Source organism: Lissotriton helveticus, chromosome 5_1 (assembly GCF_964261635.1).
Source record: "Lissotriton helveticus chromosome 5_1, aLisHel1.1, whole genome shotgun sequence".
Classification (NCBI taxonomy): Eukaryota; Metazoa; Chordata; class Amphibia; order Caudata; family Salamandridae; genus Lissotriton; species Lissotriton helveticus.
In genome coordinates, this window is record NC_136065.1 from 107,212,393 (window position 1) to 107,225,624 (window position 13,232).

A 13,232-nucleotide genomic window follows, 5' to 3' on the forward strand; every position below is an offset into this window, starting at 1 on the left:
TTTTCTCAGTTTAGGAGTAGTAAAGTTAGGACTTCTAACTTTAGGACTCCTAAATGCCTTCTGTGAAAACCGAAAGTCTTAAAATTAGGATTTTTCTCAGTTTAGGAGTCCTAAAGTTAGGAGTCCTAACTTTACTACTCCTAAACTGAGAAAATCCTAACTTTAAGACTTTCGGTATTCACAGAAGGCATTTAGGAGTCCTCAAGTTAGGACTCCTAACTTCTGTGACTACCGAAATGAGTAAATGCACTCTGTGAATACCAAAATGAGTAAGTGCATTCTGTGAATACCAAAATGGTAGTAAGTTTAGTATTTTGTCTTACGTTAGTTCTGTGAATCGGGCCCTATGTATATTGTAAGCAATCAGTCTGTTTGGCAGCTGAGCTGTCAAAACCCAGACCTTAACAATGAATTCTGGGCAAATCAACATACTTACCTGAGTCTGGAAATCCCAAAACTTAATTAAAAAATATTTCTTCTACATATACCAAACAATAAAGCCACCCGGCCTTCTGCGCACTTCTGTTTATTTGTTCAACCTGTGATCGAACATTATGTGCCATAATAAACCATCAGTTTCCGAACATCTGGGAAAAGACGGGAAATGATATAATAAGCTTAACATCAATTAGAGTTGAAAGGTTGGCATTGCTTCAAAGTTGCTGCCCTAGGGAGACATCAGCGAATGCCAAAAACCAATAAAAGAAATAATTGTGAAACTCCAAATATGTCCCATAGCTAAAGGCATCTTGTGCATCGAAACATGAGAGATTGGTAGCTCGCCCGCGCCCTTAAGTACAAACAGAAGACAAGCATGAGAGGTCTGAGTGCTCAGACGTCATGCAGGACGTTCTACCAGCCCATCCGGGATACGATTCTACCCTCAGAATGCTTGGGATAAACCCTGAGGAAGTGGGGAAGTGTGGCTCAATGGTTAGAGTGGCAGACCCTGATGCAGAGGTCTAGCCTGGGACCATGGTTCAATTCCTGCCTCTGCGGGTCTTGGGCTCAATTTCCTCGGACCTGATAATTCTCGCCTCGGTGCCTATTCTAATCATGGTTCCCACTCTGCAACTCTGGGCAATAACTTGCTTAATCTCCACAACGGCCGCAACAACGCTATGATGCCTGGCTTCACCTTGGGGGTGCCCAGGAGTGGGCACTTCACAGGGAAAAGCCAGGAAGGGTTCCACAGCGGTATGTGTACAAGCGCTGAGATGCCCTCATGGGTCGATTTGTGCGCTATACAAGTACACTACATTTACATGAGACGTGCAGCACTCCCTGGACCAGAGCTTAATTTCAGCTGGTGGTTGCCATCGGGGGGTACCGGCACTTATTTTTGGGGACCGGCATTTATTTTTTGCAACAAATATTTTATGGGCACAAGGGAGGAAAGAAAATAAGCAGATCGGAAATATGGTGCAAGAGAAATACGACAACACCATCTCAAAAGGAGGAAGCAGGAAACTGCAAGAGTGAGAGAAAGAGGCAGGGAGTGTCTGGTAGTGGATTAAAGAGGCATGCGCTGCGTAATGGCCGCCTTTTAGCTCGGCTCCGTCGGCCCTCCGGCCAACCTCGAATATCCTGCAATATATCCTGTACTGCGACGATACTTCACTACAGATTTTGGAATTTAACGACCCACTCTTACTCACCGTCTGGTCCGGAAGCTCCTGCGTGCTGTGGGTCCGCAGCTGTGCCCTCGGACAGATTGGGGCCTCCGGGCGCTCGAGACCGGGACCTCGCCTGTGGGACCCGACCGGCGGTGCTGAGATTGCCGGCCCCGGCCGCGAGAGTGAGCCACTGGTGGGAGCCGTTGTGTGTATGCCCCGGTGATCCTGAACCGGCCCCGATTTGTGGACCGTGCGGCTGGAGGGGGACGAGATGTGTTGGGGGCTAACTGTGTGAAGGGGTCCCTTTGCCTTTGTTCTGTCCGGCAGCCCTGGACCCCGTGCCTGGCTCTGCTTGTGGGGCCCGCCGCTGTTCGGAGGGGGCACCCCCCCCCATCGAGCGCCTACCCGTTCTGTGCCGGTGAGGCCGTTGTTGGGAACCTCCGGAGGTCTGTAAAGTCCTACATTTGGGAACTGTTTGGGGGCCCGCGGTGGAGTGCGGGGCGGCGAAACTCACAAAATGGCTACCGACAACGTGGGGGGTGCTCCGCTCTGCACCGAAGAACTTTGCTGGCCGGAATGCGCGGGGCCTGGGCGTGTGCTCGAGCGCCCACGCTCGGAGATGTCCTAAACGCCTTGATGTCCTTATACGCTGTCTTGGCCCCCGGTGCTTCTACCGACCCTATGCGGCCCGCCGCCATTTTGGGTCGCCGCTCTTTCATGCACCCCTATCGTCCTGATGCCTCCATTGCTTCGCCCCCTTCGGCTGCGCCAGGAGTTGCTGCCGCTGTTCTTCGGCCGCTTGATGGGCCGGTGGCTTTTGAACCTCCGCTTTTTCACCGCCCGGACTTCGAGGACTTGCACACTACGCGGAGATCTGCTCCATCCCGGACAACTGGGAACTATGGTGGACCGCTGTTTGCTCCCGCTTCGATGGATTCGAACTTTTGCCCTGGAGGGGTACCTTTGCATTGTCGAACTGCGAAACTGGACTCCGGCTTGCCTTTGCTTGCCCTGTCGTTGCTGCTACAATTGACTGGCTTCATTGACTTTTTGTATTTCATTGGTATGGTGGCTCTCCCTAATCTACATCACTGCCGTAACCCTGGTCAACATTGCGATTATTTTGTGCTGGGTGATCCGCTCCATGTTATCCTTTATTGGGTTGGTTTCGTGGTTAGGAAGGGCTGGGGGTAAGTTGCGCAACACTGATAGACTGCTGGTTTACTTGTCCTTTGCACTGATGCTTGTATTTTCGACATTGTGAAACGTTCAAATTTCCCCCTCCCCCCGCCCCCTGCGGGTTATTGCTGTATGTGAAGGTGTAGTACTGATTTGATAGTTATTCATTTGATGGTCCGGGGAGGGTCGTGGCCGAGTGTGTTTGTTCGTACCCTTTGGCTCCTCCCTCACATCTTATTTTTGTTTCATAATCCCTTTCCTTCTTCTTTTTGTCTCCTTATTCTACTTTCTTTCTTTACTATATTTCGGGTTTCGGATTAGGGCGACAGGCACGCTGTTTGGAGGGTAGGCCATAGCCTTCTGCAGGGGTGCGGGGTGGGACGGGTGGGCGGGGTCTTTCAGATGTTTTCTTTTTTGGTTCTATGGCCCTTTTCTATCCCTTTATAGAGGTGCCGCTTCTGTCCTCGCTTCTCTGGCATAGTGGGTTGGGGTCTGTTGCTCTGCCACTTTTATCAGTTTCGGTGTTTCCGTCGCGACTGCCGTACCCTACTTCTCGCCAGCTCTCCACTTTCTTCTGTATTATTGGCCGCGGGACGCTTGGCCCGGGGTGGCGCCCATCTTGCACGATTGTGTTTCTCCTTTTATATTTCTTTTTCTTTGTTTCTCCTTCTTCTCCTTACCCTGTTCTTGCCCTTATTGGTTTCCTCCCCTCAGTCTCCCTCCTGTTTTTTCCCCCCTTCCCTCCCCTCCCTCCCCCCCCCCTTTTTTCCCCAGGCTAGTATGGCGAGTAGGTTTAGATCGTGCAGTTTATCCGCTCCCCTTGCATTTGTTAGCGTGTTATTGGGTGGGGGGCATGAGATGCTGGTAGTACTTGTATGCTTCTCTAATATATTTTGCGCTTGTTTTGTGCTACGATCGACTCGTGTCTTCACATCCTCCTCCCCCCCCCCCCTCTTCCCATTTTGGCGTGGGTATATTTCTGTTTATTGTTTTTCCCGTATTTTATGAGTCTGCCATGAGCCTTGTCCCCTTATTATAAAATGGACCTCACTGTTCCTGATATTGGGCCGTTGATGTCGCTTGTCCTTTCCTTAGCACTGTTTTGAATATGTTTGCCTGCCTGCCAGCTGGCCTTGTATCGCTTATTTTGACTTTTGATCATTTTTTACCTATGGCCGGCCGGATTGGTTGTGGGCCCACGCATGTATATCCTATTGATGCAAATAAAGGTTTTCAAAAAAAAAAAAAAGAGGCATGCGCTGGATTTAAGACCACCAACCTTGATATTCGGCACACCAACGTTTAACTGAATTGGCCGCGGGCTTCTGGGCATAGCTTCGGGCACCGGGAGACTTTCTTTTACAAATCATGCACTGCCCTGGAGCATCTCATGGATCCCGCATTGGACTCGGGGAACAGGCACGAGTCCAGTACCCAAGCCTGTAGAACCCCATTCTCCACTTTATCTGAATAATTTCATGCAAATTGGCCAAAAGTGCCAATGTTATTAGCAAATCACAAAAAGACATTTCCTTCGGAGAATACAATGTAACCACAGGTATTATTGGCCATTTTGTTTTGAAACTGCAATGCCTATGACACAGTCCTTCTTTCACTTGAAGAATGCTACACAGTTACAGTTCATTGTTGGACACTGAAAAAATTGTTCAGAGTCGAAGCACAGTCAGTTGATGACCGAAAACTGAATGTCAGTTCTCAAATGTCAAAGCACATTAATATTTGAGCTTTAGCAGTACTTAATCTTAAAAGTGTTAGCCAAGGAGCGATGTTAGCACAAAGTTGGATACGTTCTTTAATGCTTCAGTGCCACCGACTGTAAGGGTGGTTACACAATAGGTAATGTGTGTTGTCTAATCCACAGTGCTGGGCAGTTACTCATTGGCAGCATGTACCCACTACGGTACAGTGGTCCTGTCTCTGGGGCCGTCCCAACGGGCACTAGCTCTTTGATGAGGAAAAGAAAATGATGGCGGGAAAAGCCAGCGAGCCAGAAGAGGACTGCCCCAGCCTGATGGCGGGCAGTGCGAAAGGCCTTGGCCAGCATCAACAGGTGGGTCCAGGATTACCACAGCTGGAAAGCAGTGCTGCAGCAGTTGTCTCTATCACTGCATGACCATTGTTCGCTCCTTCCCCCAGGGAACTGTACCCGGGATCCCCAGTGTCACCTTTAACGGCGTCTCTTGTGCACCCGTCTTTCCCTTGTAGAGAGTAGCCAGACTAATCTTCAACAGCCAGACTAATCCTCGACATCCCAAGGCAAAACCACATCACCCAAGACCGCCACAACCTCCACTGCCTCCCCGTCGAACGAAGGATAACTTTCAAGATGCTCACACACGCATACAAGGCCCTCCACAACATCGACCCCTATACCTCAACAACCGCCTCTCCTTCCACGCACCCAAGAGAAACCTACGATCAGCCGACCTCTCCCTAGCCACCATCCCATGCTTCTACAGGAATAGAGCGGGTGGTAGATCCTTCTCCTACTTTGCAGCCAAGTCATGGAACGAGCTCTCCCTCCACCTCCAGCGAAGCCCGACACTGCACCATTTCAGAAAGAACCTAAAGACCTGCCTACAACTCATGCGCCTATGACACGACACTAACACAAAGCACCTAACATATGGCTCATAACACATGCTCCTTAATGTCCAGACCCACAGCTGTAGTCTTTAGCAAAGGGTCTCTCACACTTGTGCCTTAATACATAGCTCCCAGCCCATGCCACTTAATAGCAGGGACCTCAGAAACAACATCCAACGCAAATGATGGACGGAGTGCTTAAACTTTTCAACCACTCACCCCCATCAAGAGAACAGGGTTGAATCCATTGTTGTTTTGCTCACTATGCCACCCCAGTTCCAACCTAGCCATATGCAAATCAGTTGCGACCCTGCCCCTCATGGGAACAATCCAGCCCAAACTGCCAGACCAGGTCCTCCCTAGACCGAAAACAAGCATCCTGGAACCAGTTTCGGGGTTTCATCCCTCATCAGCCAGACTAGCTTGAATCCAGTGGCAAAGTGAGAAGGGACCCACGTCTGGGAATATCCTTGGCCACTAGGGTGAAAAAAGCAAACACAACAAGATGATGGACGGAGCGCTAAAACTTTTCATGCACTCACTCCCAGTCAAGACAAAGCAACAGCATCCATGTCTATCACGTAGTGGTCCATAGTTACCCTCAAGTCGTGAGTGCAGGCCATTACTTTTGGACAGAAAACCCTGTTCCTCATATCACTCATTCATTCGCACCTTCCCTCATGATTCTCCAGACTGGAGAAGGATGAACCCTAACACTGATCATTAATAATATTGGGAGCTGTTGCTTTATTGACTTAAGAGTAAACACAGACCTCTCCATCATCACAGCCTCGGACTTCAGGCGGCCATTTTGGATCGGTCTGGAAGTAGAGCTGCGTAGGAAGGTCGGGGTCGCCATGGACTCGCTCTGGAGCATGAAAAGAGGCTCTTCTCGGTAACAAAGCTAAGCCTGCTCTTTCAAGCAGGGTTCGCTCCTCTGTAAACACAGCCCCCAGACATTGTCCTGATGCAGCAGCCTGGCTAATGTTACACGGCAGAAACAAATATTGGTTTTCCTGTGTGGACTCTGGCAAGTCTCCCATAACCGTCCGCTGATACCTGTTTGCTCGAATAGAAAGAAGGCCGGGGTGGAATGGCGGCTGGCTCAGAGCACATCCTGGCAGGAAAAAGTGCCTTTCCTGCACCCTTTGATATTAATGAATACAGATTTAGGAAACAAAATGGCACACGTGTTGTGCTTTTTGTCTGGCTTTCTCACTAGGCTCGGCCCGGGAAAGAAATGGAAGATGAGTTTTAAGGACAAGATTAGAAACCGACGTAGGGCTGGTGAACTTTTGTTGTTAATACGATGATTCTACGATAGGCCACCACTTATTCAAAGTTTCCATATTTGAAAGGCAGAAGGTAGTCAGCAATTAAAACATACATTTATTACAGGGAATGATTCACGAGGAAGAGTTGTTATACCTTTTCCATCTTCATGTTGCCTCTGTCAATTACAATAACAACAATAGAAGTAGGGTTGTTTTTTTTTGCACTTTCTAAGTGCTCTAAATAAATAGCGTCACGATGATCAAATTTAGCGCCACCCATGAGTATCAAAGTTAGAAGTATTATGGACTAAGTTGGCATTTTCAGATTCAAACTTGTGACCTGTAGACCACAGCGCTTGTCAGCAGGGAGCGGTTAACTCATTGAGGCATGTTACTAGAAGAAGACTAATCTGCATTAGGTTGCCCTTTTCTGTGTGATGGCTTTGATGAGCAAACATGATGGAATGGAATGCTACCCAGTTCTCGATTCGAACTTTTCTATCTACCCTATTTATGCAAAGTCAGTAGCCCTAAGTGCCTCAAAGATGGCCAAACATGGCACCAAGTTCACTGTGGCCCTGGGATTCTACAAAATGCATCTCATCCAATCAGAATCAAGAAGACCGAAATGTGTCTTGGTTCCTTAGGCTGCCCTTCAGAGGGGTCGCAGTCTGTAAGCTTTGGTTGGGTTGTCCCTTTTTTAGTTGGGCCCAGGAAAGACTTACATAGAGTTCTCTCCTGTCTGTAATGGCACATAGAACTAAAAAGTGATGGAAGAGAATGTTGTCAAAATTATCACCAGTGGTTTGGACTGATTCAGTCATTTTAATCAAGTAAGTTGCTGCAGTCTAATGTCTCCAGTGCTATTCCTGGCTGCCTTTACTCTTGTCTGACTTACACCGGCCAATCGATACTAGGGGCTTTCACAGCCCTGGATTACTTTTAAAAACACTTTGGAGTGGTATGTTCTCTACACTGTTACAGCTGTCAGGAAACTGCCTGCTCTGCTCTCTGGCAGTGCCTCGTTCCTGGCAAGTCATTGAAAGTGGACTTCCTGCAGGGGCACTCAAGTTTAGTCAATGTGGACTTCCTGTAGGGGCACTCAAGTTTAGTCAAAGTGGACTTCCTGTAGGGGCACTCAAGTTTAGTCAAAGTGGACTTCCTGTTGGGGCCCTCAAGTTTAGTCAAAATGAACTTCCTGAAGGGGCCCTCAAGTTTAGTCAAAGTGGACTTCCTGTAGGGGCACTCAGGTTTAGTCAAAGTGGACTTCCTGTAGGCGCATTTAAGTTTAGTCAATGTGGACTTCCTGTAGGCGCACTCAAGTTTAGTCAATGTGGACTTCCTGTAGGCACACTCAAGTTTAGTCAATGTGGACTTCCTGTAGGGGCACTCAAGTTTAGTCAAAGTGGACTTCCTGTTGGGGCCCTCAAGTTTAGTCAAAGTGGACTTCCTGTAGGGGCACTCAAGTTCAGTCAAGGTAGACTTCCTGTAGGGGCGCTCAAGTTTAGTCAAAGTGGACTTCCTGTAGGCGCACTCATGTTTAGTCAAAGTGGACTTCCTGTAGGGGCACTCAAGTTTAGTCAATGTGGACGTCCTGTAGGGGCACTCAAGTTTAGTCAAAGTGGACTTTCTGTAGGGGCGCTCAAGTTTAGTCAAAGTGGACTTCCTGTAGGCGCACTCAAGTTTAGTCAAAGTGGACTTCCTATAGGGGCACTCAAGTTTAGTCAATGTGGACTTCCTGTAGGGGCGCTCAAGTTTAGTCAAAGTGGACTTCCTGTAGGGGCGCTCAAGTTTAGTCAATGTGGACGTCCTGTAGGCGCACTCAAGTTTAGTCAATGTGGACTTCCAATAGGGGCACTCAAGTTTAGTCAAAGTGGACGTCCTGTAGGCGCACTCAAGTTTAGTGAATGTGGTCGTCCTGTAGGCGCACTCAAGTTTAGTCAATATGGACTTCCTGTAGGCGCACTCAAGTTTAGTCAATATGGACTTCCTGTAGGCGCACTCAAGTTTAGTCAATATGGACTTCCTGTAGGCGCACTCAAGTTTAGTCAATGTTTCACCTGACCTACAGAGGGAGCTGTCGATGGCTTTAGTTGGTGCAGGGTCTGGTTTTAGATTTACTAGGGCACTGGTGTTAACCCCTTCATTGCTTCGGGACCCAACTGCTGTGTAGATAGTACATCAACCCCTACGGCCATGAACAAGACTTTGTGATGCAGAAAGATGCTTCACGGCCAATGAATACTGCCAACAACTGGGAGCCCCACAAGGGATGAGTTGTGGTAAAATGTGCATATACCTCTTTGGAGATTGGCATTCTCTAAGACCGCCCCAGGGCCTCTGCGAAGATGCTCCCGACCCCGATTGAACAGGATAGCACCATAAGGACCCCACATGATCACCAGTCCCAGGTAACTACCATGTCCTCACTCTCATAGAAATTATTTCATCCATTCTTTAAGCTACCTTCAAAATGCTTACTCTAAATATATTTTACGGTGCTGAAGAGTACCGCTGTACATTTTATATGGCAATTTCAATGCATTTTTTCCAAAATTTTTTAAAGCTTCTTCCTAATCATATGTTGAACATCTAAGCGGCCTGACAAGCTGATACTTAATAGATGGATGTATGACATTACAACGCATGCTTTTACCACACATGCCTTTACAACGCAGTTTTTACAACGCATGCCTTTACAACGCATAGTGCTTTGGGGAGCTGGATAGTGAATAGTTTAATTTACTATTCCAACTCCAGTCCCCGTGGATAGTAGGGAAGGTGTTGGATAGTAAATTAAATCTATTCCCTATCCTAGAGCGCCCCCCCCCCAGCGCATTGCGTTGTAATGGTTAGCGTTGTAAAAGTTGCGTCGTAAAGGCACTGCGTGGTAAAAGTTGCGTTGTAAAGGATGTTTCCCTTAATAGATAGACTAAATGTGTGTTGAATGTGTTTCACGTGGTTCGCAATATCCCATCCTCTGTAACCATCTCCTGATAACCCATCATGCGAAGTCCAGGCCACATTCATAACAGTGTTTGTTTTCGATGCATCTGTAACTGATTTGTTGCATTCCGCGGCCATGTTGCGCGTGGCACTCCATTATTCACCATAATTCACTAAATTATGAATTAATTAATTGATTAACTGTTTTTAGTAAATTTAACAATTAGACACGAGGAAACCTACTTAAATAATACAATGATGGGAGAACATTGCTTTGTATACAACCAACCCTTCTTTGTCCCTTGTTCAGCGCTCCGCGTAACTTCTGAAAAGCCTTACAACTTGGTCACAGTGTCTTTGTTGGAGAAGAGAAAGCGCTATTGACTGGCTCAGTGACTCACAAAAGCTGGAGGTCAACCTTCCTCCCCATGGAAATTGACGTCCCAGCATGGGGGGCTTTAAAGAGGGGAAGAGACCCCCACTCTCCCAGCTCTCAGCTCCCCACTGGCATCTCAGGGGCCTCAACCCTGGGGATTAAGGTCATGGGTGGAAGGAAAGCCGCAGCTTTAAATAACTTCTAAAACTAATCCACTTCTGACCATCACAGAGTCAAGTCCATCCTGGAATAGCTGCCCGCTCGTCCGGTGGGAACGCGGCCATGTGAAAAGGAATAGTTTGCGCCGGCCAATGGCCACAGCAGGGCTATTAAGAAGATGATGCAGGAGTCAGTCTGGAAAAGTGAAATCCCCATTCTGAACAGTTTAAAGATCTTAAGGGGATTAGCATGGCAGGGAGCCAGCTTTTTATGTGCCCCTTAATCTGATTGTGGTTTGAAGGGTTTAAGTTTTAGAAAATTGAAGGGATTAAAAATTTGTGGTTTGGGTCAGTTAGCGGAAAATCGTTTCATCGGCCCAGGGCCCCCTGGGACTTCTACTTAAGAGCAGACATCTTGCACGTCCAGATTTTGAGAAATTGTTCTATCATCGCTGGGACGCTGGGAACTTTTCAGGTAGAACCAATGCCTTGCAGATCAGGAGTTGTCCACAATAGCTGGCAAACTCCTAGACTTCATCACCGTCAACAGTTTTTTAAAAACTAGGGGGCATATTTACAAGCCCCTATCGCCACAGCAACGTCGTAAAAAGTGATGTTCCTGTGGCGATAGAGGCTTCGCCTTATTTACAAGGCAGCATTAAGTCATGTTAAGTGTAAATAAAGCACCCTTTCACCCTACACTTACAGTAAAAGGGGTTGGCAGTGGGTGTTGCGGTCGGCGTTCTGCCGCAAGACCCATTGTTTTTGACGCTGCCTCCTATTTACAAGGGTGACGTAAATAGGAGGCAGCACCAACATTAAGACCAGGTAAAACCTGTTCTTAACCTTGTTTTAGCTGCTTCTATGTGTGCTGCGTTGTGCAGCACACATAGAAACAGCAAAATGCCAATGAATGATTGTGTTTGTGCAGGAAGGTGTCTCTTCCTGCACATAAACAATCATTAAAAAATGACCATTTGCAACCTTTATGTGTGCTGCACAATGCAGCACACATAGAAGTTACAAATCGCTGTTTGTGTTTGTTTATGTGCAGGAAGGGACACCTTCCTGCACATAAACAATTATTCTCTCAGCGCAGGCACGCGTGCAGTGGAGCTGACAGCAGGGAGAAATGCAGGGGTGTACCGTATTATTGTAAATACGGCACATCCCTGCGTATCTTAAGTAAAAGAGCATGGCGTTAGCAATTTTGGAACTAACCCCCGCTCTGCCACTTTCTTGTAAATATGCCCTTAGGTGGATTAGGTATTGTTTACCAGAATGAACCATTGATGGAGCGTCAGACTGTATAATGCAAAATCAGAGGAGTGTCTGTTCTGTAGATTTTTCATTCATAGTTTTATAATATTTCAGTGTGAATTTGTAGTGCCTTGTATCAAGCCCCTGCTGTTGCAAAGCACGCCCCCTCTTAGCGCTACAAATGTCCCTCATCTCTCTGGCCCTCAATTCCTCAGTACATTAAAGAATATTAGCAGTTTCACTTTGTATACAGTGACTTGTAGGTCACTCAGGCTTGTAGTCACTCATCGAGTGTGAATAATGACTACAAGTCTTAGGGTGCAAATGACTGCTGGCTGACAATCCAGGAATAGCTGCCATTGCATAGTGTCGCTAGCCAGCCCTGGGATTGTGCTTTGCTTAAAGTCTAGAAGGATATCCAAGTAAGGGCAAACATCCTTTACAACGCAACTTTTACCACGCAGTGCCTTTACGACGCAACTTTTACAACACAAACCATTACAACGCATTGCGCTGGGGGCGCTCTAGGATAGGGAATAGATTTAATTTACTATCCAACACCTTACCTACTATCCACGGGGACTGGAGTTGGAATAGTAAATTAAACTATTCACTATCCAGCACCCCAAAGCGCTATGCGTTGTAAAGGCATGCGTTGTAAAAACCGCGTTGTAAAGGCATGCGTGGTAAAAGCATGCGTTGTAATGTCATACATCCCCAAGTAAGCGATCATAGAGTACCCAATCCTGCTGTGCCATTGGCTTACCTCGGCTGATGGGCAGAGCGTCCACAGCATCCTCGATCCCGGCTTTGTAGTAGGTGATGCCCCTTATCATGACGACGGGCTGCTTTGGCTTGGCCGTCGCGGGGATGCCGGCGAGTTTGACTTTCGCAGTGTCCTTCTTCGACTTCTCTGGCCTGGGTATCCGCTCCCTGGGCACCTTCGGCAGGGTCCTGTCACCAAGGTTCTTTTTGGGGTTCACATACTTGATGGCCTCTTTGCTTCTTTCGCCTGTTGTGTCCTACAAAGACATGGAAATATGGCTTCATGGAAGCTGGCAAGGATGCAGGCAGTGAGGTCTTTACAATCTTTCCTCCACACTTTCAGCACACGCAGTGAATTATGGGATGCTGGCTCAGCCAATCAGGTCTCAGAAACTCAAGCCACTTTCCACCATAAACCAATCAAACCAATCAGCGAGGCAAGCTCTGGAGAGGAGTTGCAAGCATTGGGTAGAGCAAGGAATTCAGAAGACTGCTCGCAGCTTGCTATATAGTTTGATCCTATTCATTGAAGATATAATATTTTTGCAACATTTATTGATAATAACCATCGCCTTCCAATTGGACCACTTAGCTCGAGAGTAGTTTTTTGGTTGCACTCCCTCCCTCCCTCCACAGATTGTAGGCCTAGCTGGCTAATCTTCAGCTCGTCCCTGTTCATCAGCCCTGGACAGGCTTGGGCTGTGAGTGGTATTTGTTCTGGAAGGTAACTCATCCTTTTCTTCTCCAGCTGGCCGAGGAACCCCAAAGCCTGCTGTGTTAAGGGTTGGCACCCTTCGGACCAGTTTGCGACTGCGGGATCCCTATTCTGGAACATCTGATTGCTCTTTACCACTGCCCTTGTGCGAGTTCTTACCTTAATCTGATCATGCCCTACTATGTACCTGTTTGCTTTATTGCAAGTTGGTGGTTCCATTGTGGTATAGTTACTACACTGAACGACCTCTGGTCACTCCCTCCCCTGAGTCGTCATTCTAAATGTGGAACTTATGTTGTCTGTGACTTCTGTATTGAAGGTAAAGATTTTGTGTTT

General features: G+C 47.5%; 1 protein-coding gene across 1 annotated transcript in view; it reads right to left on the reverse strand.

The window, feature by feature from the left end:
- OLFML2A (olfactomedin like 2A) overlaps positions 1-13,232 on the reverse strand; it is a 294,077-nt gene that overhangs the window by 63,928 nt on the left and 216,917 nt on the right. Inside the window, exon 5 of the mRNA XM_078641829.1 lies at positions 12,183-12,438. Coding sequence (XP_078497955.1) covers positions 12,183-12,438 — 256 coding nt within the window. The remainder of the gene's footprint in view (positions 1-12,182; positions 12,439-13,232) is intronic.